The sequence below is a fragment of the Myiozetetes cayanensis genome, unplaced genomic scaffold (assembly GCF_022539395.1).
Source record: "Myiozetetes cayanensis isolate MyiCay16 unplaced genomic scaffold, myiCay2020 scf5-8, whole genome shotgun sequence".
In the NCBI taxonomy this organism is placed as follows: Eukaryota; Metazoa; Chordata; class Aves; order Passeriformes; family Tyrannidae; genus Myiozetetes; species Myiozetetes cayanensis.
This window is the reverse complement of record NW_026087742.1, coordinates 60050689-60073513: the sequence shown is the minus strand read 5'-3', so window position 1 is coordinate 60073513 and position 22825 is coordinate 60050689. Positions and strand designations below refer to the sequence as shown.

Sequence of the window (22825 nt, the reverse complement as noted above, 5' to 3'; positions counted from 1 at the left end):
GCCTGTGCTTGAGCAAGATCCTGGCAGGACCTGTGGGAAGCCGGTGGAGAGAGCAGCCCACTCTGGAGCAGGTTTGCTGGCAGAACCTGTGACCCTGTGGAGGATCCACGATGGAGCAGCTAATGAAGATCTGCAGACCATGGAAAGCTCTCATGTTGGAGAACTGCCTCCCGTGGGAAGGACCCACGCTGGAGCAGGGGAAGCGTAAGGAGTGCTCCCCATGAGGAGGAAGTAGCGGCAGACTCAATGTGTGACGAACTGACCGCAGCACCCATTCCCCATCCCCCTGCACATCTGCGGGGGAGGGCGTAGAGAAATCGGGAATGAAGTCAAGCCCAGGAAGAAGGCAGGAGGGTGGGGGGAGCAAGATGCTTTAAGATTTAGCTTTTATTTCTCATTAGCCTACTCTGATTCGATTGGCAATAAATTAAGCTAATTTGCCCGAGTCGAGTCTGTTTTGCCGGTGACAGTAACTGGTGAGCCATCTCTCCCTGACCTTATCTCGACCCACGAACCTTTCGTTGTGTGTTCTCTTCGCTGTCCGGCTGAGGAAGGGGGTGGCAGAGCGCCCAGCCAGGCTCAGCCCACCGCCACAGCAGCGCGCACAGCGCGGCACAGACACCGGGAAGCCCCGGGCCGCAGGACCACAGTGCCATCTACGGGCGGTGTTACCTTTCACGGAGAGCATGGAAATCGGAAACCCCAAATGGATTTTGATACCTTTTCGTTGTCTTCGTCTTAAAAATAAAATAAATTTATTCCTCCGACTGAGGAATACAGCATACACGCTCTTGCTTATAACTGGAATGCGTATCAAACTAGTACAACTATCAGTAAGTAATCCCTTCAACGCTTGCTCTAATCTTAAGGTTTCATCAAGCTTTATAAGGCACAGAGAAAAGCACACAAAGGCTTATTTTTCAGAAGCTATCAAACGAAGGGAAACAAATTGTTCTAGCTGCAAACCTGTGAGGTAACAACAGGGCGAAATGTGTCAGATAAGATCCCTGAATTGAAAATCCATTCAGTTTTACCTCCCTAACGCTAGACTACTGCATATAGGGTCCAGCGTATCATGATTTCCTATTTTCTTTGGAAAACCCCTCGCCAGATTTACCTGTTTCTACATAATTTTCACTGACCATTGAAAGGGAATGCATTTAACTTATCCATCTGGCACTTCAAGACATAAAAGCAAAGATATTTGGAAGATACTTAGCCTTCGTAGTATAATCTTCTGAGGGAACTCCTTGAAATATGATGCAAAGGGTCTTTGGAAATTTATGTAACACAATGAAGTTCTTTGATATACCTGCAGCTTTGACATGTGAGACCTGGGAAATAGGCACACAGCAATTCAAAAACCTCCATGATGGCATCTGATTATGCCTGATTAAATTACAATCACAGACATAACACGTTACCTGACCCTAAAAATAGTTCTGCAAACCATAATAAATTATGTCTAAAGTTATTTGACTACACATAAGCTTAAATTTTTTCATTCAGATTGAAATCTTCATTATAGGATAAAGAAAAGCTTACAAACTCAATAGTTTTATTCAAATTCAGCGTGCCAGTTTACATGTGTAAAATCATTCATATTCTTAATATTTGCAGGACATCAGTTGGGAGTAACTGCATTGAAATTGCTTGGGTTATGTCACTGTGCAACTGTGTATAAAGCCATGTAAAACAGGTGACGGTTATAGTCGTGTTAATATTTTAACTACAAAATTAGTATCAGAATGAAAAACTAAAAATTTAACAAAATTTGTGAAGAAAAATTGGAGTTCATCATGGCCATGCATTATAAATTTTTAAGTGCTGGACTTGCTTATATTTTATCTAAAATGTGCAAGGTTATTATGTTTTAAATATGACTACTTTGCCATCCTGGATGTGAACAGAGTGTGTAGAGAATCAGACCTGGGATCTTTTCTTAGAAGATCTTAATATATAAGCAGAATTTTTTTTTTTTTTTTTTTTTGGTAATAATCTGTGTTCACTGGGGACATGTGGGAATGGTCCTATGCCAGCAGACTTCCTTATGGTCATATGTCAGAAGATTTGCCTCAAGTCAACTCATCAGTAAAAAGATAGTGAAGCAAAAGAGAAAACCACACAGAGATCACGTAAATGACATAAACCAACCTATGGATGTATTCTCTGAAGAGAGTCAGCATGTACATGGATCAACATGGTCCCTCATCACAGGCTCAAAAGAAACTAACCAGAAGTTAAGATGGTTTCTTGTCAGTATAATCACTGTTCACCATGGAGGCAGAACACCAGTGAGTCTTACAGGAACCTCTTGAATAAAAATATCAAAATTAACAGTGTACATAGTGGAGAACTGATTGCAAAGACCATGTAACACTCTGTGATGGCTCTGAAAATGCCAAGTGAAATTCAAAGTAGTAAAAGTTAGGTGATGCTTTTTTGCTTTTTTTTTTAATCAACTCTAGCTTTTCATATGGGATAATGTGCTCTAAACTGACAGTTATTACATGGAACAAGATCTTTGTGTAATGGCACCATGGAAAAAATGATCAGCAGTAGTTAAAAAACTCTTTGCAGATAATTGTAAAGAGTACATAGAAGGGCAACAAGGATAATCAATTATACTAATAAATATCTGAACAGATTAAGACTGTTAAAAAATTGGGCCAATTCATGAAGCCATTGAGAGCTCTTTAACACAGGGGTGATAGACATTTCTAGCCAGAGAACTGAAGGGATCTCAGACTGCTAGATGTTAGTGGGAGCTACTTACCGAATGCTTGTGCTCTTCCTTCTACCAGTTTGTGCTGCAGTTCATCTTCAAAATCAGGTGTTTTGGACCTTTGTTCTGCCCCACTACTGCTGCTCTTCTATTAGATTGCAAATGAAAAAGGGATCTGTATATGAATTTAATTAAGTAATTCCCCATTTTTCTGTTCCTACTCTTCCATATATATTTCTGCAAGTGCATTTGCAATTGACACTAAAAAATCTCAAGTTTATTTCCAAATTCTTTGGTCACGATTCACTGACAATACAAATATTAGCATTTTGTGAGTTTATTGTTATTCTTCCTGTTAAGTGTTCTGTAGCAGTAGAAAAGATTGAAAGTCTCAAAATCCTTAAACACTTATTCACAGCTCTCAGGAATCCAGTAATAAAAATAATGTTCCTGCAACCACACAACTGCTGTAGGAAATGGAAGCAAAGAAAACAGTAGTTAAAATGATGGTTGCTGAGTTTCCAAACAAATTTACAACATGCTTGTTTTGTAAAGTCTCTGCTGTTGAATAATTTGAAATGGCAAAGATGTTTGGGTTATCCATATCTCTTTGCAGTAAAAGTGAAGTGTGCAAGTTGAAAAACTTATATTTTCATGGAGTCATTTGGATTGGGACTGCTGGGATCTCCCCTGTTAAGTGTCCAGACCTAAGCCAGTTGACCCAGCTCCTAAAGGCAATAGAGAGGCAGCCTAAAACTAATATTTCGGAGAAGTGGAAATAATCACCATTTGAAATTGCCCACTGAAGAGAAACCCAGTCTTGAAATCCCATGAGTATAAAATAGTTCCATTCACAATTAACAGCAACTATAATGTAGCCACACAACATTGTTTTTCAAACCTAAATACTTGGGGCTGATGGGACTAAGGCTAAGCCTGGAGATGTGGTATTGGGAATAAATTTCCCACTGTACAAGGACTATTAACAGTCACATTCGGGGCCCTTGAGGGAAACAGATTCTTTACTGAATGGAGCTTTTGAACAACAACCATCCGGGAGAAAGTGAAAAGATTGAACTGTACCATCTTCTGATCTGCCCAAGAAGCTGGCAGCTGGTGAAAGAGAAGTACACTGTAACATTTTAAGTGAGGTTTTCACCTTACAGACCTACATATGAGGGGAAAAAAGGGGGAAAGAGAAGCATGCTAAACAGATTACTGCAGTCACTGTCAGACTTCATTCATATTTATTTATTCTTGCAGGTTTTTTCAGGAAAAGACAACTACTGCGGGGACTTATTAGCTAGGAGCAGAACCCAGAACTTAAAAGATGAGGGAAGGTACCCTCCCTGTAAGGCTCTACTCTCCAGTGCTGGGGAAACAGAGATTTTCAGAGGATATCTGGGAATCTGCAGTTCTTACTGACACATGAAAAAAAAAAAAATTCTTAGCAATGCACAGTTATTGCAGTTAAGACTTATGTGTTTGAAATGAGTGAGGTTTACTTACTTTAGGTTTGTAGAACCAGCAAGTATGGAACAAAAGTGGTTTATAAAGGCACTTTCTGAGATGAATTACAGCAGTTTTGAGACCCTGAATGATCCAAAGAAAGATACATTATCCCAAAATTCCTCTTTGACACTCCTCATGAAAAAAAAAAAAATGTAATCATTTGGGAAACAGCACACAGGGGCCTGAAAATTAATCCGAGGGAAGATAACTATTTCAGAAATTGTCTTGTGAAAGAGATGGAACTATTCAGAGTGAAACAAAGGTAGAAAATACCATGATTTAGAGGAAGACTAGTCAACAGTTACTCCACTAAAGTATTTGGAATTGCTGCATATAACTATGCATAAAGTAATAGATGAAGTTTCCAAGTGGCTGCACTTTGGAAATCTGCATCTCTGTTCTCCACATGTGAAGTGTAGAAAATACTTTTTTTCCCCCCTTTTGTCTTGTAGACAGTGAACCCTTCAAGTCAGAAGGTTTCGTTCTACAGGTTTTTGTGCAGTGCTTTGCATTGTGGATGTGGTCACTGTCAATGGCAATAATCTCTTTTCTTTTTTTTTTCCAATGACTTATCAATAGTGCTGAATAGCTTCTCCCTTCCTTACTGCAAGATGGATTTTTTTCCTAAGCTCCAAAATATGTTTTTGAACTGAAGTCTCTTTTTTTCATAAAGTTCTATTATCCTTCTCTCTTTATTTCTGTTACTGCAAGGAGTGCAATAAACTGGTTCTTTTCTTAGCTACATATATCAGATTGTACTCCATTTCATCATCCAGGTCATTCATAAGGACAGTAAACAGTCTTGTCCCTTGTATCGATCACTCAGGGGTGTCATTCTGCCAGCTGGACTCTGTACTGCTGATCAATACTCTCTGAGCCCATCAATCCAGCCTATTTTCCACCCACCTTATTATCTACTAATCGAGCCCATGTTTCTCCAATCTTGTTAAAATGAGACAAGGAGACTATTAGAAGTTCTTTCAAACCCCTTGCTAAAGTATACAGCTTCCACTGCTCCTGCTTTGTCCACTGAGATGGAATTCTCATAAGAAGAAAATTAGGTGTGATGGTGGTCAGGTGTGATGTGCCTTTGGTAAATCCATGTTGTCTATCACAAATCACCTTCTTGTTCTTTTTAAATCTGGAAATGGCTTCCAGGAGGATCTGTTTCATTACTTTCCTGGCGACGGTTGTAAGGCTGACCTGCCCTTAGTTTGCTTGATCTTCCTAAATGTCTTGTTCTGGATAATATTCACCTGAAGGGACAGTTATTGGTGAGAACTGAGGCAAAAAAACACCACTGTCTACCTCATTCTTTTCCATGTTCCTTGACAGTAGCTCCCCTGTTTCACTGAGCAGTAGGCCCACATTCTCCTTAACCTTCCTTTTGCTGTCAGTGTACATGAAGAACCTTCTTATTGCCCTTCACTTTTAGTTTCACTCACAACTGACCTCTGGCTTTCCTAACTCCATCCTCACATGCTTTAGATATATTTCTATATTCTCTCCAAGTAGTCCATTCCTACTTCCACTTTGTGTAGGCTTCTTTTTGCAGTTTTCTTCACCCCTGCTGGCCTCTGCTCAAAGTTCTGCCTGCTAGGGCAGACTCCCATTGGACTTGAACAATAGCCCCTGCTTGCTCTCCTGAAGTTCCAGGCTGTGACTCCATTTTTTTTTTGCCTAGTTTTAGACACTAGTTATAACTAATCCCACACATTATTGACTGAAAACTTGTTCCCTTCAAAATCTCAGCCTGAATCAAATTAAATGAGGACATTCAGAAGACCGTTATATTTTTTTAAAATTCAGATCAATCAAGTTTTTTGCTAATTCTCTTCAAATCTGAGGACCAAACTGTATCCCAAGACCAAGAGAGGGAGTCTACTGTAGTTGTATTACTTCAAGGCTCGTGTAAGGATCAAGAAATCCGAGGAATGCCAGCTGGTGCTGCTGATCTTAATTTATTCCCTAAGACCTAAAGAAAAGCATGTTTTCCTTGGAAAGACAACCACAAGCCTAAACAAATGGCATTTATGTCTCCACCTCTCCTTGTGGCTCCCATTAGTAAGATGAGGCCTAATGTTCTACTAAATTATTTATTGGCTGAAGTTGAATTTAAATTTGTCCTTTAGGCATTTGCTAAGTCAGATATTAAATATTGTATTCCTGTCAGCCAATATCTTTACTTAGCTGCAATTACACCTCAAATTTGACTTGAATATCTCAATTCAAAATAACAGCTTTAAAGGCTCCCTAAATACATGAGATATTTAAAACTGTATGTGGAAAAATTTCTCAAACAAGAAGACTCTTCATAAGTTCAAAATCTCTACTAGAAAAAATAGAAAACAAAAGATAGTACAAACACATGCAGTTAATTTACTATAAAAAAGCAAGACTGCTTAATTTTTAATTGTAAAGCATTAAAAGAAAAATACTTTCTGACAGAATTATCTGATGCATATTCCTCACTGGATTTAGTATTAGTTGTAATAGGCAAGTATTAATAATATTTCTTACATTACTGTAATAAAAGAAGCATGCTTGTTTTCTACCACCCACCTCCCCCGGAAAAGTTTTTAGTGCTTTAACTGCTCCAAGAAGAAATAATTTTTAAAAAAAATTAACTTTTTCTCATTTCTTATCACAAATTACTTGTTTCTGTAACGTATTTCTCACAGTCTCTCTGCAAAGAGGGTTCAATAACATGCTCAAACTCATAGCCTCTCAGAGCTATCTAAGCCATTCCAGATCACCAGTGCAGTGCTGCAGAAACAGCAATAGAAGATATGGCCAAATTAAAGAGAAGTTAGGGGAGCTATGTTACTTTTATTACAGTGCAAGCAAGACCAAAGGGCAATACTGTTTCCCAAAAAGACCTATGGACTCAAATGACAAGTCTCTAATGAACAAACAAGAAGTAATGAAATCAAGAAATGGAGCAAAAGAGAAAAATACCTCAATGTAATGCAGCTAAAGTAAGTGAGGGTGTGTAGATTCTAGCCTCTGCTTTGGGTTTTGTTGAATAAGAAGCACATTGGGCAAGTTGAAGAAAAAGTAAAGAACTGCCTTGAAGGGACAGCAGTTAATGACATGACAAGTTGCACCCAGGTGAAATCCTGATGGTATGGGAAGAAAGAAAAGAAACTTCAGAAGATGTATCTTCTATCTAAGACAAAAGGTAAGATAGATGCATGTGGTAAAGAAAAGGAAATAGAAAAATAATCAATAACAATGAAGTGGCAGAAAATTCTCTTCCCTGTGCAGAGTTTCCCCCTTGAAAGGCTAAAGACTTGAAACAGGTTGTGTCAATACAGTCATCTGAAAAACTACTGAGGGATGATACTGTTACTACCCGTATATGTTGCTTGGAAATGACCAATAGCATGGTATAAAGCTTAGATTTACAGAATCACAGAATATTCTGAGTTGGAAGAGACCCACAAGGACCACTGAGTCCAACTCTTAAGTGAATGGCCCATACAGGGAATTGAAGTTGTAACCTTTCCGTAATTAGCACCAAGTTTTAACCAACTGAGCTAATAAGACAACTGAAGAATTTTTACACATACCACATTGGAATCATAAATGGCTAGATTAGGAACAATTGCTATCAAAAACACTGGAAAAGTTCTTTACAGAAAAAACCAACATACTATTGTTGTTAGTATTGTTGTATTATTTATACCCTGGCAAAGTGGTCTGTGAAGTGTGAATTCAGTGCTCTGAATAACCAAAGTGAAGATGAGATCACTGTCTCAAAGGGTACAGAAATGGTATTAATATTAAACAAATGCACATAACCAAAGATACCAAAAAGATCTAGCCACAGCACAGAAGAAATTGTATCAATCTGGCTCCCTCTGCCTTACACTGTTCTTAACACTACCCTGGTGTGTCATCTCTGTGCCGTGAAAACAGCTCTCTGGAGGGCTGTGACACAGCTCTCACATTACATACCTATGCGTTTACTTTCAGTCACTTTTGACTGAAAAGACATAAAAAAGTTATGCCTACAATGGAGCTGTGGGGAGGCCAGGTAAACTCATCAGCAGGCTGCTATTTATACCCTTCTGAATATGTCACCACTCTGAAATGGGAGGAAATAGGATAGAGCCTGTCTAAGGGACTTGGATAGGAATACCAGGAGCACATTAAAATCTTATCAGTATCACTGCCTGGGTTAGTCAGTTTTAATACTGACAAGAGAGAAAAAAATAGCTAGAAACAATTGCAGATATCATGGAAAACGAGATGTGCCTAATGACAGCTGTCTATATATCCAAGAAAGAAAACAGACTGGCTAAAGTTTAGCTCAAATAACTAACTGGGCAATATCTTGCTAGAGAGAGCAGGATATTAAGAGAGCTACAAAATGCACGCAGATAGAGATGGAAGGAACTACATGAAGAGTGCTAGAGAAATACAAGAAATGCAATTTAATTTGATTAATGGCAACTTAAACCCATCTTGACAAAGAAAAGCTGAGAAAAGGAAATTTAAACAGCTCAGAGACAGACTATTTGTACCAACTACATCTAAGTAGAGAGACAAGATAGCAAAGCTGCTCTGGAAGGCAGGATGTGTGGTCCAGGTCTGATGTCCAGCAGCTGCAGTCCAAACAGATCTGCCAGGGAAGAATACAAAGTACTGGGGGTACAAAATTGTCGATACTGTGCCCTGCTGAAAGAAGGGATCAAAAATACAAAGGGAGTTACTGTCACATTGGGAAAGTAAAGACTGCAAAATGTTATGGGCAAAAACAGTTGCTGCCAGTGCAATACATGGTACAAGACTACAAAGAGGGAGAGAGCTTTGCTGGGGAGAGTTTTTGACAACTGACAGGCATGTTTAACTGTAAATAAATAAATAAACAAACAAACAAATAAAATGTAAAAATTGAAAATAAATAAAAGAAAATGAAATTAAAAGAAGGAAAAAAAAAGAAAAGAAAGAAAGAAAAAAAGATCAGACCCTCTTGCAGCAGGAATTGGGATAATTTGGGTAATGAATAAGATGGAAACACTACCAAGTGTCTTCTTGCAGCTGAGGAGTAAAATACCTACACTAGAATTTGGGTCCATCATAAAATCAGCAGTGTGTCAGGTGGCAGCTGCTATGAAGAGCTCTAAAACACTGAGGGGAGGTAAAACATTTAGCACGTAGTGATGCAGCGGTCCCAGCTCAGGCCCTTTGCCCACCCTCGAAGAAGGGACAATGACACTAAAGAGAAACACTTCCTGCTCCGAATAGTCCACTATTATCAGATTCTTTGGATTAACTTTTTATTTCGTTCTTTTTTTTTTTTTTTTTTTTTACTGTTCCACATACTCCCCTTCAGCGGCGGGAGGGCCGTCTCTGGGGCGCGGGGCCTCGGAAGCGCCCACTCCCCAGCTCGCCCTCTGCTGTGCCCGCTCCGTCGCCGCCCCATGGCGGGCTGGAGGCGGGGGCGGGCCAGGGCCGGGGCGCCGGGAGGCCGCCTGCGCGCAGGGGCCGCCCCTCGGTCCGCACCGCCCCCGCTCGGCCCCGCAGCCCCGCCGCGGTAAGGGAGCGGGGGAAGGGGCCGGGCCGGGCCTGGCCGTGCGGGGTGGGGAGCGCGGGGCGGCCGGGCCGGGCCGGCGCTGCGGGGAGAGCGGGCGGCGGCAGCAGCAGCAGCAGCAGCGGCAGGGCCGTGCGAGCCCGGCCGGCGGGAGGCCGCGGGGGAGGGATCGCTGTGTCCGAGGGCGGGAGGGTGGAAATGGAGGCGCAGGAGAGCGCCGTGGGGCAGCGGGCAGGACTGGCTGTGTGGAAACGGAAAGGGGCGTCCCGAGCCGGGGCCGGGGCCTTGGTACTGCTTCAGCCGCTGTAGCTCGGTGCTGCGGTGGGATGGATGGGTGTAAGGCGCTGCGAGGTGGGCGCCCCTCGGCTCCGGCCCCGCCGGGTGGGAGGAGACAACGAGCAGGCCCTGAGGGCTCTCCGTGGTGCGTGCCTTTTCTTGGCCGGTGCCCCATAGAAGAGCACAGCTCTTAGGGATGAAACGTTTTCGTTTTGACGTTTGTTACCTGGTGTGATATTACCTGGTTTGTCCTCAGGATTTTCTTGTGCGCCGACTCTGGCAACCAGTGACGGGAGCCGAGGGAATGGCCTGAAGCTGTGTCAGGGGAGGTTTAGTTTGGATACTGGAAAATGGTTCTTCACCCAGAGGGTGCTGGGGCACTGGAACAGGCTCCCCAGGGCAGTGGTCGCAGCACCAAACGTGACAGAGTTCAGGAAGCATTTGATCAATGCTCTCAGTACAGGGTACGATTCTTGGGGCTGTGCTGCTAAGAGTTGGACTCAGTGATCCTACTGGGCCCTTTCCAACTCAGTATATTCTGTTACCCTTTTGGTCTGTCCCTCTTTCAGATGCATGGTTGGCCTTACTGCCTGTGCAAGATGACAGTGTCCACTTCTTTGTCAGCCTTCCCGAATTTCCTTAGCATATTTAATACCTTTGCACTACCAGCTATTCTAAAACTCCCAGGACTCTTTCCTTGCTGGTATTTTTCATACTGCTTGCCATGGAAATAAGCCACAGACTGTTAGAACATGGTAATTAATTTCCATCAAAGATGAGAACAGTCCTCAGTATTGTGGTAATTAGTCGTTGGATACTGCCACACACAGTGACTGAAAGGTGGAACAGGTTTATCTCCTGTATTGTGGAGATAGTAGCCTGGCCCCATGTCACAGGCAGCTGCTAGTTAACCACAGCACGTGAGGTTGCTTGTTGGGTAGCGGCGTTGGTAGACAAAGACCAAGCCACAGTTACTGCAGAGGTAAAGGTGGTTGAAGATATGGGTCTGTAGCAAATCAGGAAGGCTTTGCCCATACTGCTCACAAGAGTTCAGTCTCTCCTGTCCCTTTTCTGGGGGCGAAAAAAAAGGTTAATGAAAAATCAGAAAGTGTTTTCAGGAGATTCTGAAAAACTATAACACTAAACAAAGATATTTCAAGTTGTACTCAACTCTTCTTTTCTCAAAACTCACTGTAAGTCCAGGAATGTTTTATTTTCAAATTTAACTTACTCCTCTTTTTTTGCAGTTAAAATCATGGCTCTGAAACAGGTTTCCAGCAACAAATGCTTTGAGGGTTTCCAGAAGGTGTTTGAACACGACAGGTAAACACCACTAAAGCAGCCTAGACGTTGAGCATGGAGCTATACATAAACTGTAATTGCTGTCAGTGTTTTCATTCTGCAGGAAAATAGCACGTTCTCCCTAATATCCATATTTCTGTAAGAAATAATGCCTTCTGCTGCTTTGGCTGTGTTCTCGTATTTCTGTGTTCATGTTTAACATAATCTAGTGTACTTAGTGCTGCAGATCTGAGATGGGAAGCCAGTCGTTTTACCTTTGAAAATGAAGCTCCATCACTTTGGGTTGTCTTATTTGCAGCACAGAGAATTCCTGTGTGTGCAAAGTTCTCTCTATCACTCTACTAGATATTTCACTTCTGTGCACTCAGAAAAAAGGCAGACAGATGCAGTAGATAGTTCTTCAGTAAAAATTACTTTGCAATTTAATACCTAAAGCTCAAGTTAAATATTGCTGGGGTTCAGAATTTAGTTTTCAAACTGTTCCCAGTTAGCAGCACTGTGAAAATGTGGCTTATTTGTAAGCCTCTGTTTTAAGGATATTGAGAACTAGGTAGGAAAGTCAGCTGTTGCCAGTTCAAGTCTAAAGCTGAGTTTAAAAATGGGTTTTCACTTCATTTACCTTAACTGTTACAATTCACTGACAAAATCTCTCTTGGAATGAAATGCACTGAGTTAACTTTCTTTTTTTAATGATAGTGATCTTGTTAATCAAGTAGTGGTGATAACGAGGAGTCTTTTATTAATACAGTGCAGAGCTAAAATGCAAAATGAAATTTGGAATCTACTTGCCTCCGAAAGCAGAAACTGGAAAGTGTCCTGTGCTGTATTGGCTCTCGGGTAAGTAACATGAATTTTAGTAACTTAAAAAAGATAATCATGTTCAAGCTGCTGAGCTACAGTTACTGAAAACCTAATGGGGAGGTACCAAAGTGGCAGCTCTTGAATTCTGCAGAAGATCATCTTCTGGAAGAAACATTTACTTTGAGTGTACTGTGGTACATTAGGATGCAGCCAGCCTTGGGGGTACCCTACCAGATTGTATTCTAAAATGCTCAGTGTTCAAAATGTTCTACCACTGTGTTCTAAAATGTTCATACTTCTTTTTCCAAAACATATACATTTAAAGGTTCTCCTGAAAGGCCTTCCCATTGGGGCACCTCCTGTTTCCTTTTTTTGTGACAGACTGCTTCAGCTAACAGAGTAGGGACGTGAAATATAGCCCATGGATGCCAGCACATTTGTCCTGTGGACTCCACCTTATTCTGAGTGCTATTTTGCAGGGAGCAGCTGGTGAACTCGAAAAGAGAGATGCTGATAGCTGCCTTAGTGCAAACACATCTAGAGTAAGGTAAACCTGTAGGATCAGAAAGGCCCAGGGACTGAACAAAGTTGTGCAACAGCAATAAAGTTGTCTCATCCACAGCATCGTTTCTTCATCTCTCCAGCTCCTGCAGCTTCCTATCCAGCTGCTGTCTTGCTGGATGTAAGGCAAGCTGGGATGAGACTGCGTGTACAGACATGGGCTCCCAGTTATCTTGGCTTTGTTACTCCGTCCTATTTCTACTATCTCCCACAGAGCTGGGTCTTGCACCAAAACCGCATAAATAATGTTAAGGCATTATTTATTGCATAAAAAATGTTAAGGCTTTCAAAATGGTCAGATTTATGTTGGTACTGGCTCTTGGATAAATTAATATAATTGGGGTTTTTTCCTATTATTCAAGATGAAAAGCAGAAACTCTGTTCTGTAGTTTTAGGAGTTGCTTTATTGAGGCTTCTGTTTAGAAAGTAGGAGACTTGACTTAGTGTGAAGAATATGCTCTTTGTATGTATTTCACAAAGTAGCTAGTAGGTCTGATTTGGAGAATGACAGCAGACTGCGTAAAAATGTTTATCCTTAGTGTTAGAAACACCAAAATTAGCTGAAGAGCTCTGAGCCATGCAGCACATTTATTTTTTGAATGTAAACCATGCTGTCTTGGCTAGTCTATCCATCAAATTAGGTTATTTGCAACTTGTCCTCAGAGAAAACAAGAATCATTAAGCCCTCTCAAATTGCACAATGAAGAAAAATTAAAATATTGGTGTGGAGTATTACTTATGTGTAATTGGACTTCATTTGGGCCTGCTGCAGTACAGAAGGCATGGGTTGCTTTGGGTTTTGGAGCAAAGTGCTTACAGGCCTAAAGTATGTGAACTTTGTCAGACCACATGTGTAATTCTGTGATGCAAACAGCTGAGATGGCAGTAGACAGAAAAATGCAGTTCAGGGTTAGGTGTCAGAACTAAAGGATGTCAACCTTAGCAACAGTGCCTGTGGTTAATGGATTTGAATTCAGGGTACTTGAGGGCACTGTAAGTTATATGAGGAGGGACTCAAGGGGATACAGAGTACACATTGACCTGTTTTTGAATCACATGTTAGTGTTACTAGATGTGACATGCAACTGTGTCTGTTTCTGTGGATTGTTAAGTATTGTTGAACCTAGTGGAAAGACTTTTCCATGTTTATGGAATCCCTTGTTTTTCAAAAACTTTTCTGTCAAGAAGGGTTTTGAAACCGATATGCTGTGAGTGATGGGTAACCAATGATATTTTTATTTCTCTAGGGTTAACTTGCACAGAACAGAATTTTATAACGAAAGCTGGTTTTCAACAAGCTGCAGCTGAACACGGTCTTATTGTGGTTGCGCCAGACACAAGCCCACGTAAGTTCTAGCAAGAGACATAAGAGTCATTACACTGAAGGGCACTGTCTCTATCCTTGGATAATGCAGTGCTGCAGTTTGCTACAAAGTGTGTTGCCCACCTGAGTCAGAATATGACCTCACCTTCTGTATCTTGAATTGTTTGCTAGATCGTATTGTGCATGTTCTTAATAATGGGGTAGTGAGGGTTCAACATTTGAAACTCTCTCGCTGTTGTGGCACTAAAACTAGAACAAAGGGGCCATTGAGTTCAGCACCAATGAGGAGAGAAAGGAAAGTGAAACAAGAATCATGTGTTTAATTAGAGTTCTTGCTGACACTTTGTGACTTGCTGAGACTCTATAACACCTGCAGAACTGTGTTGTGACACAAAGCTGCAATGCTTGCTCTTTATTGTATTCTGCCTTCTAAAGCCAATTAAACACATGTCTGTAGAGGATTCCAGTACTTGGAAAAGCAAACCAGAAACCCTCCCTCCCCGCCACTACAATAGACTACAGATGAATGGAGTTTTTAAATGTTGTGCTGTTATCTGTACAAGTCTGAGTATGGGAAACCTGAAAATCGTGGATCAGCACTTACTGGAAATACAGTAATTTGGGGATTCAGTGTTTTATGTTTTGTATTTGCTGGATTCTGCTAAACTCTCGTGAGTGCTGTATACAAAGGTGGAATTCTTCCACTATTTCCCAAGCTTTAGTGGGTCAGATCTGAATAGAGGCAATACTGAAATGAACTGATATTCTTTCCATACAATATTTTTCACATTGAGGTTTTGAAGTTGTGTCAGGTCAAAGAACATAAATACATGTTTCTAGTGAAGAAGAGGGACAGAAGAGCAAAACTTGCGTATGAATGAACTTTACACTTCATTGTTGCCATTTGCTGCAGGCTGGAGATGGGCAACTAACCTTTGCCTTATTGACATTGAGTGATTATACTGGAACTTGGTTTTGACGTTGTCTGTGCAAGTTGTCTCTATCAATGTGTAACTGCATTTCCATATTCATTGCTGTGTCCATTTTTTTTAAACCCCTCTTGGCAGCTTCTCTCGTGCCTTTAAGTCTAATAACTGATAAGGATTGCTCTGCTATTTGGATGAATTTCAGTATGTGTTTCATGTTATACTCTTAAATTTGAGCTCAGAGACTCCAAATGTTCTTAAGTCTTTGAGCTGTCTGGAGAAACAAGTGAAGAGCAATTAAAATGTAATCATGAATTAAAAGACCTGAGCATGTGCAGTGAAAATGCTTACATATGCTTTTTAACTGTGTAGTTACGACTGCATGAGAACTACCTTCCAGGAGCTAGGAAGTGTACCTGGTGGGTAAAAAGACTGCATGAAATCATTAAATACCTGTCATTACAGACCCTCTGTCAGGCCTCGATAGACTTTACTTTTCATTCTTTTGAGGGGTTTGCTTTTCCAGACAGGTGTGCTGAGCAGTATTATGCAGACTTCTTTTCAATTTTCTGGTTTTTCAAGGCTTCATGAAAGTTTCTTTTAGCATAATGAGTATTGCCTTCATTGCCTGGCAGGACTTGCTGAGTTTTTGTCTATATCCAAGGTACCGAAGATAGACTTTCTGTATCCAACACGTTGTGTAAGCACCCCGAGTCCCTGGGAGTGTTGGTCTGTTAAGTTATGAAATCACTCAGCATTCAAGGGCATGTCACTCTGGAGCAGAGTCAACTTTGAATCCTTGTACAAATCTGATTTCACACTGTGACAGGGTGGCAGGTATCTTTACACAAAGTATGAGGCACTGTCAAATTACACATGGGTTTGCAGTGTAATCTGACAGATGTAATTTTGGATTGCAGAAACTAGGAACATTTTGGAGAAAGACAGGCCATTATTTCCTACCACATATACCTTGAAATATTACGTTCTGTTCTGCAAACCAGGCTGGTAAATCACAGACTAATCAAAGGGAGGACTGGATGGGATGTATTACTCTCAAGGACACATCTGCAAATTTAGTTTGAAAGCGTAGGCTTGGAAAAGAGGTAACAACTCTGCAGTTATTCAAAGAAGCAGCTTATTTCATGGAGAGTTATAGGTGGAAGCAATGAAATGAACTGCAGAAAAGGTAGAGGTATAGACTTTAAGTATAGGAGCAGAAAGTGTTATTATTCCCTAGAATCTTAGAAATGGAGGTTAGCAGACATTATTTGAAGCGCATAAACTGGGCTGGATGCATCATTTGGTGATGTGTGTTCTGGGGGAAAGGAAGCTTTCTTCAGTTTCGGTTTCTCACGTAGTTTCTTGTACTTGATAGGATGAGGCCTAGTGACTGGAATAAGATGATAGCACCAATTAACAAATAACGACTTTTGATTAAGTCCCTGGGTAAATTGGACAAAGCTTTACAGAAGTAATTTAGGAGAGATCTGTATGTTATATTTATTTATGATGAGATACAGAAACTATTTAGAAGTTTGATATATCTGCAGGTATTATGTAAGTGACATTTTGAAAGTGTTGTTGAAATAACAGTTGAAAACACTGTACTAATGAATGAAAATCTGAATTTTCTTATATTTGGAGGGGTAGAGATATGATGATTGGGAAACTTGAGTTCCAAGTCTCTGATTTGTATGGCAGGTTCTCCAATTCTGAACATGTAGTAAAGACAGTAACTGTAGAAAGAATTTTCATGCTAGGTGGCTGCAATATTGAAGGAGAAGACGAAAGCTGGGATTTTGGCACCGGTGCTGGTTTTTATGTGGATGCCACTGAAGATCCTTGGAAAACAAATTACAGGATGTATTCCTACATAAAAGATGAGGTAACTTTGCTCCTGTTGATACTGGGTAAGATAAAGGGGTATGGTTCAGTCATACTCTTTGTTCCTAGCACCAAAGCCTGCTTAAGGTGATCTTCATAGCCTGTGGGTGGTTTGTAATTTTCTTGCTTTTCTGTTAGAAAAAGAATGTATTATTTCTTTTTGAATCCTTGATTGTTTCAGTGATTGGATTTATCCAGTTGTTAGGCCTTGCCCCAAACAGATATTGTCATAGAACTGAGGAGAGAGAGAGAGAGAGAGAGAGAACCACAGCACAGAGATGATAACATCTGACAGGGCTTGAGCAGGAACTCCTTGAGTCTGCTTTCCTGCTGGAGATTCCACAGGGTTGGCCTGTGCTTCTAATCTTAAATTTGTAACCTGCGCATTCTCTACTCCTGTAAAATCTCTGCTCTGCTGCTTGTGAAACAACCCACTGCATTTCACTGCACCAGTACTACAGCTCTATTGCCTGTTTACACTGGTTTTGCTGTCTTTAGGGGGATGTGGAGATGGTTCTTTAACTGGGTGTAAAAGGGGATCCTTGAGATATAGATTAGAAAGGGAAGTGTCCAGTTTACCCTTATGTGTTTTGTGTGGTCTGCATTAAAACCAAAGTTAATGGGAATATGGGGAAAAAATAGTATCCCAAGAAAAATTTGCCATTCTGATTTTACCTACAGGAGCACATGCATTTTATGTCTCTATCAAGAAATTTCTCCTAGGAAATTCCCACATCTTTTGTTACAAGTTTATGATAGATTTCTAAAGAGATAGTTTGAGTTACTTATTATTGGTTGAATTGTTTCCTTTTGATTTTACAGTCCTGTACAGGTTGCTTTCAGGCCATGATCACAAATGTCAGGCTGCAACACAGATGTCCCTTCGGTTTCAGTGGCTTTGTGGCATTAAAATGTGTTAGTTAGTTGGTTAGTTAGTTAATTAGTTGTGTGACTTTTTTCTTAAACACACTCAAGTTACTTTAACGTTTTTATTACACTGTTGTTTCTTTACAGCTGCCTAAACTAATAAATGCCAATTTTCCAACTGACCCTGAACGGATGTCTATTTTTGGCCATTCCATGGGAGGTCATGGAGCTCTTATTCTTGCTCTGAAGAATCCTGGAAAGTACAAAGTAAGATTCAGTATAGCTTATATAAGGTATACTAATGCTTATATTGATTTCTGAAGATCTGACAGAAGACACTATAATTCTGAGTTCCCTTACATCATTAAATGTATCAATAGTTTCAGTTGCAGGAGTTCATTGTTACATAGTATTTTTTTCATGCTTTCTTTCTGTGCAGTCTGTGTCAGCATTTGCTCCTATCTGCAACCCAATTCAGTGTCAGTGGGGGAAGAAGGCCCTTGGTGGATATCTGGGACCAGATACAAGCAAATGGGAGGTATGTGTTGCAACCGCAGTTCTTTAATAACACATGAACGAGTGATCTGTAAATATATCACAGCAGGAGTCTGGAATGAAACTCTGGGGTTCCCTTGAGCTGGTGCTGTTGTTTTGCTGCACCCCTAAGTGTGGAAAAGCATTGTATATTTCTGGTGAGTGTGATTTGCTCTTGCCTGATGGTGCTTATAAAAATGTAATGAGAGATCTCTCATCAAATTGACTACATTCCTCTCTGGTTTACGAAGACTTAAAAATCTGTGCTAGGAAGAATTGTGAGTTTCGATTTATGATCAGTTGATTTTTGTAGTAGCCTGAAAAGAGCCTGCTGCAAACTGTTCAGAGACTGATGAGCCTCATGGCATCTGCAGAAGAAGCCTGTGGGAGGCAGCTGTAAAAGGAGCCTACTGGGTACTTGGAAATTCATATTCTGTAGAACAGGATTAAACGAGACAAAGTTAGGTTTTAGCTCCCAGGCCTTAATTTTGAGATATAAGCAGTCATATATGAATGGCTGAGATACAAAACTGTTTGTCTGCATGCTGCTGCATTATTTGGGCAGCTGTTCAGTGTTCGTAATCTCAACTTATATATTGCACTGTATTTCTAGAACTAAGTCAAAGGGATCATTGTGACCAGGTACTCAGATTTCCTTGTAAATAAGCACAAACTGCAGTTAAATTCCTTGGAAATTTGATTAAAGTACCTGCTAGAAAGACATCCTGATTAGGCCTGATTAAAACACTACAGAAAAGGAGAGTGCTAGCTGCTTTTATAATTGCTATTAGTTTGTATACTTAGAAATCACCAGTTAAACTTGATTAGACTTAATGTAATGTATTTGCTGTGAAACAAAACAAAACAGAACAAATCCCAAAACAAAACCTGTTTTCTGTCCTCTTAACTTGCTGGGGAATTCTTCTGTAAACCCAGTCCACTGGATCAACAACAGTCATCAGAAACAAATTTGGACTTGCCTTTGGCACAGACATACAGCCTCTGATCTCTGTATTTTGGCTTAAAATTGCCACGTAAATATGTGCAGGATCATTTTATGCCATGGCCACAATGCTTGGCTGAGCCCCAGCTCCCATTTCCATTGTAGTGTCTTTTTTGGATCTGATAGCATCCTGAAAGGATGGCTCTGATGCCTTAGTGCAGGACTTAGGCTTTTGCTGTTTGTTGGTGACCAGTCTTCTCCACAGCCTTAAACACTTGCTGCCTTTTTAAAGGAATTTTTTATTTTTAGCATGTACAAAGCACAGGACCTCACAGGAAACATGTTCCCCATGCACAATTCCATTTTGATACATGTATGTTGAGAGTCCTTAATTTATGATGTGTACTGCCAAAGCAGTTACATCAAGATACCAAGTTTCTTTAGCAGGATCCAGGGTCTGAACAAGGGTGTGAATCAGTACTGATTACACTGCTGTTTTCTGATTCTGCTGGGCTGGATTCTGTTCCGTCAAACTGCCAACTTGGAAATTAAGTAGATCATACAATTTGCCCTTTTTAAAGGGTAGTGTATTAATTTTCAATTGCTTGGAATTTCCCTAGTTTTTTGCTCTTCCAAAGTGTAACTTGGTGTCCTGATCAGCGCTGCCCAGTACCCTCTCCATGCCGTTCTTTTCTTGCAGTCAGCAAAGTGGACCCAGTCGCACATACGTTAACTGGATGTTGCTTCTCTTTTATTTTTGCAGGCATATGATGCTACACAGCTTGTGAAGGCCTACTCAGGCCCTCGCCTCGACATCTTGATTGATCAGGGCAAAGATGACCAGTTCCTATCTGCGGGCCAGTTACTGCCTGATAATTTCATCGCTGCCTGCACAGAGCAGAAGATCCCAGTTGTCTTCAGACTGCAGCAGGCAAGTTGCTTCTGCAGCCCTTGAGCATTGGGTTCTGCTTTGTGATTTTTGGGATCTATGCAGCAGGCAATGAAGAGAGTGTCTTGTTAACGGGACATGCTCTCACGCTTGTCCCTGGCCAAGTGAGGAAGAGGGTGGGAAGTGACACTTTCTGTTGTACTGGCCATCAAGGGATGCAGTACCCACCGGATTCAGCTGCACTTCACCACTAGGTGCCGTCACAATTCCAGTTTGGACAGGCTAATCCCTTGCTGGTGACTCGAGTTGCCAGTGCTTGGCTGAAGACACAGCATTAATCTTTTATATTAAGTATCACAGTCACTGTACAAGCAAAGTGACAGATGGCCTTTTGCGGGATCCCTTTTCTGTGCTGTCGGTATTGTGCTCAACATAAAGCTTCGTGATGATTTAGTTTGCATGTGTCTGTGTAAATCAGGAAAGGAGTGGAACTGCTTAAAATCTTAAAATCACTTAAGGACCTAGATGGAAGGATTGCTTTTTCCTATAGTGCAGTGACCCAGAACAACACTGTCCTGAGAGCAATGGAATCTTTGTAAGCCACTGACAACTTCCAACCATACCCAGTGAGGGGCCCAGGTCTGGAGAGGGATTGTCCTCTCTTATTTATCATAAACCCTGCACCTACAGTTAGTGCTGATGAAGGGGAGTAGTTCAGAGGTTGACATCATTTTAGCAGTGTGGATGGAGTGGTAATTCAGACCCGGGTTGTGTTTTCCTTATGCCCTGTGTTTTTCCAGTAGGACAGTGCCAGACACTTGCTGTTACCCCTCTCTAGCCTAATGGCCCAGATTTGGGCAGGTTAAGGTACTTTCTGTTTGTTTAGCTTCCTAGTGTTCATATATACCTAACCTGTTGGATATTCTTTACCATTTTTAGATATAATCCAGGTATTTCTTAAAATGCTTCAAACCAGGAGAGCCACTACCTTTCCTATAACAGATCTTAGCATGATTTCTTTATTACAAACCTTATACTGTTTGCTGATTTCTTTGTTGTTGTTCTTTTCCAGGGTTACGATCACAGCTATTTTTTCATTGCTACATTTATTAATGATCACATCAAACACCATGCAAAATTCCTCAGTGCCTGAACCACTTGGATGTGAGTGCTGCCTGTCCAACATGAATCAAGAGATAGAGGTGAACTAAACAAAAATCATTTGCTGAAGTAATGTTTGTAAAACAGAACTCTTCTGATTGTACTGCTAAGAAAAATAAAAGTCCCACTTAATTTGATGTGTGTGCTTTAGAGTAAGTATTTGGAATGTTCCTCCAGGCTTGGAAAACTCTCTGAACACCATGAAGGTGCATGCTTCATTCTGGGTGAAAATGTAGTTTATCAGATGAGTCAGTCTCAGGCTGTGAGTGTGGGTATGTAGCTGGGACCTCAAGACAGTTTCTGGTGCAACTGTGCAGGCTATGAATAATTACAGGGTGTCCCTTCAGCTAATTAATTACTGGGGTTCACCTCATCCCTTAATGGTAGAGGAAGTCATTAGTGGCACAATTAATCAAGCTACTTAATTAATCTGAAGTGATAGGCGTATTTCTCCTTGGCCTGTCTAAATACATTCCAAGGACAAAGTCTGGGGGAGAATACAGATAGAAGCTTTCTGTGCACAGTGGTTTACTGTCCTGTGCATTATTAACATCAAACAGATGATCTGGAGTATTATGGATGATACTTAAAAGACCTCTTAAAAAAACACGTGAAAGCAGCAGCCTGTAGTAAAAGAGGGTTATTTTCTCCATTCCTTTGATTATTGCAGAGTGGGAAAGGCTTATGCTGTGTTTCTTAGATCATCTAGACAGGAATTGCTTTTTTCAGATCTATTTAGTAGTTCCCTCTCGGTCCCGTTAAATCTAATACCTCATTGTTGAAAGTTGAGTGTGCTTATTGTACAAAAGATGGCAGAATTTAGGCCTGACAGTTGTAGATCTAAAATAGTTCCCAGTGGTATAATTCTGCCAGCTACCTTGGACTAGAACACAGATTGTTCCAGTGCGCTGTTTATGATGTCCAAGTAATCACTTGTAACCTCTGCTTTCTCATTGTTCAGTAGGACCTGAATCATCGCTCAAACCTTGACTCACTCTTGCCAGAGGAAATAGTAGGATAGATGTAGGATCAGTTGCCTTTTTTAAGCAGTGCTGAATGTTCTTCTGTGTCTCTGGCCCCTGCTAGATTCTGGACTACAGGGAGTCTGATGCTGGGAACTTACATTTCTGTGCTGGTGACAGCCCTAAATTATGTATTTTATCAGTGTTGCAACTACTTATTTGTGAGGTGAGCTCTAAGGCTGGGAATATGCAACTGTATGCATTGCAAGAATTCTCCAAAAGGAGATTATTGCAGAAAGAGTCTCTCCTTCCCAAATCCACTACCAAATGTGAAAAAATACAGCCATGAAGTGACCTGGTTAAGGGAAAGATACTTCATTAGAGAAATGAGAACGCAGCACAATCTGTACTTGGGAGACTTCAGAAACCCGCATGGGAGAGAGAAAGCTGTCTGTGTGTCCTACCTACAAGCAGCAATACCCACTACTTGTTTCTGCAGACAGGGGCAGCACAGAGCAGCTCAGCACAGCCCTGGTGCACTGGGTCATCCCCAGGTCTGAAGCTGTTACTGCACTATTGCTCGGATTCAGCAGAATAATGGAATTGCCACATTTTA

At 41.0% G+C, this 22825-nt stretch overlaps 1 protein-coding gene across 7 annotated transcripts; it reads left to right on the top strand.

Annotated features, from left to right (window-relative positions):
* The first annotated feature begins 7198 nt into the window (after positions 1-7198).
* Positions 7199-21384, top strand: ESD (esterase D). Of its 7 annotated transcripts, none has more exons than XM_050334076.1 (9): positions 7199-7215; positions 11300-11375; positions 12103-12191; positions 13964-14062; positions 16730-16854; positions 17868-17987; positions 18160-18258; positions 19961-20128; positions 21159-21384. In XM_050334076.1, the coding sequence occupies exons 2-9, from the start codon at positions 11308-11310 to the stop codon at positions 21237-21239; spliced, it is 849 nt and encodes a 282-aa protein (XP_050190033.1). In that variant the 5' UTR covers positions 7199-7215; positions 11300-11307; the 3' UTR covers positions 21240-21384. The 7 variants fall into 7 exon arrangements, with proteins under 7 accessions (XP_050190033.1, XP_050190029.1, XP_050190031.1 ...); XM_050334072.1 differs by lacking the exon at positions 7199-7215 and adding an exon at positions 7268-7418; XM_050334074.1 differs by lacking the exon at positions 7199-7215 and adding an exon at positions 9679-9779.
* Positions 21385-22825: the final 1441 nt, after the last annotated feature.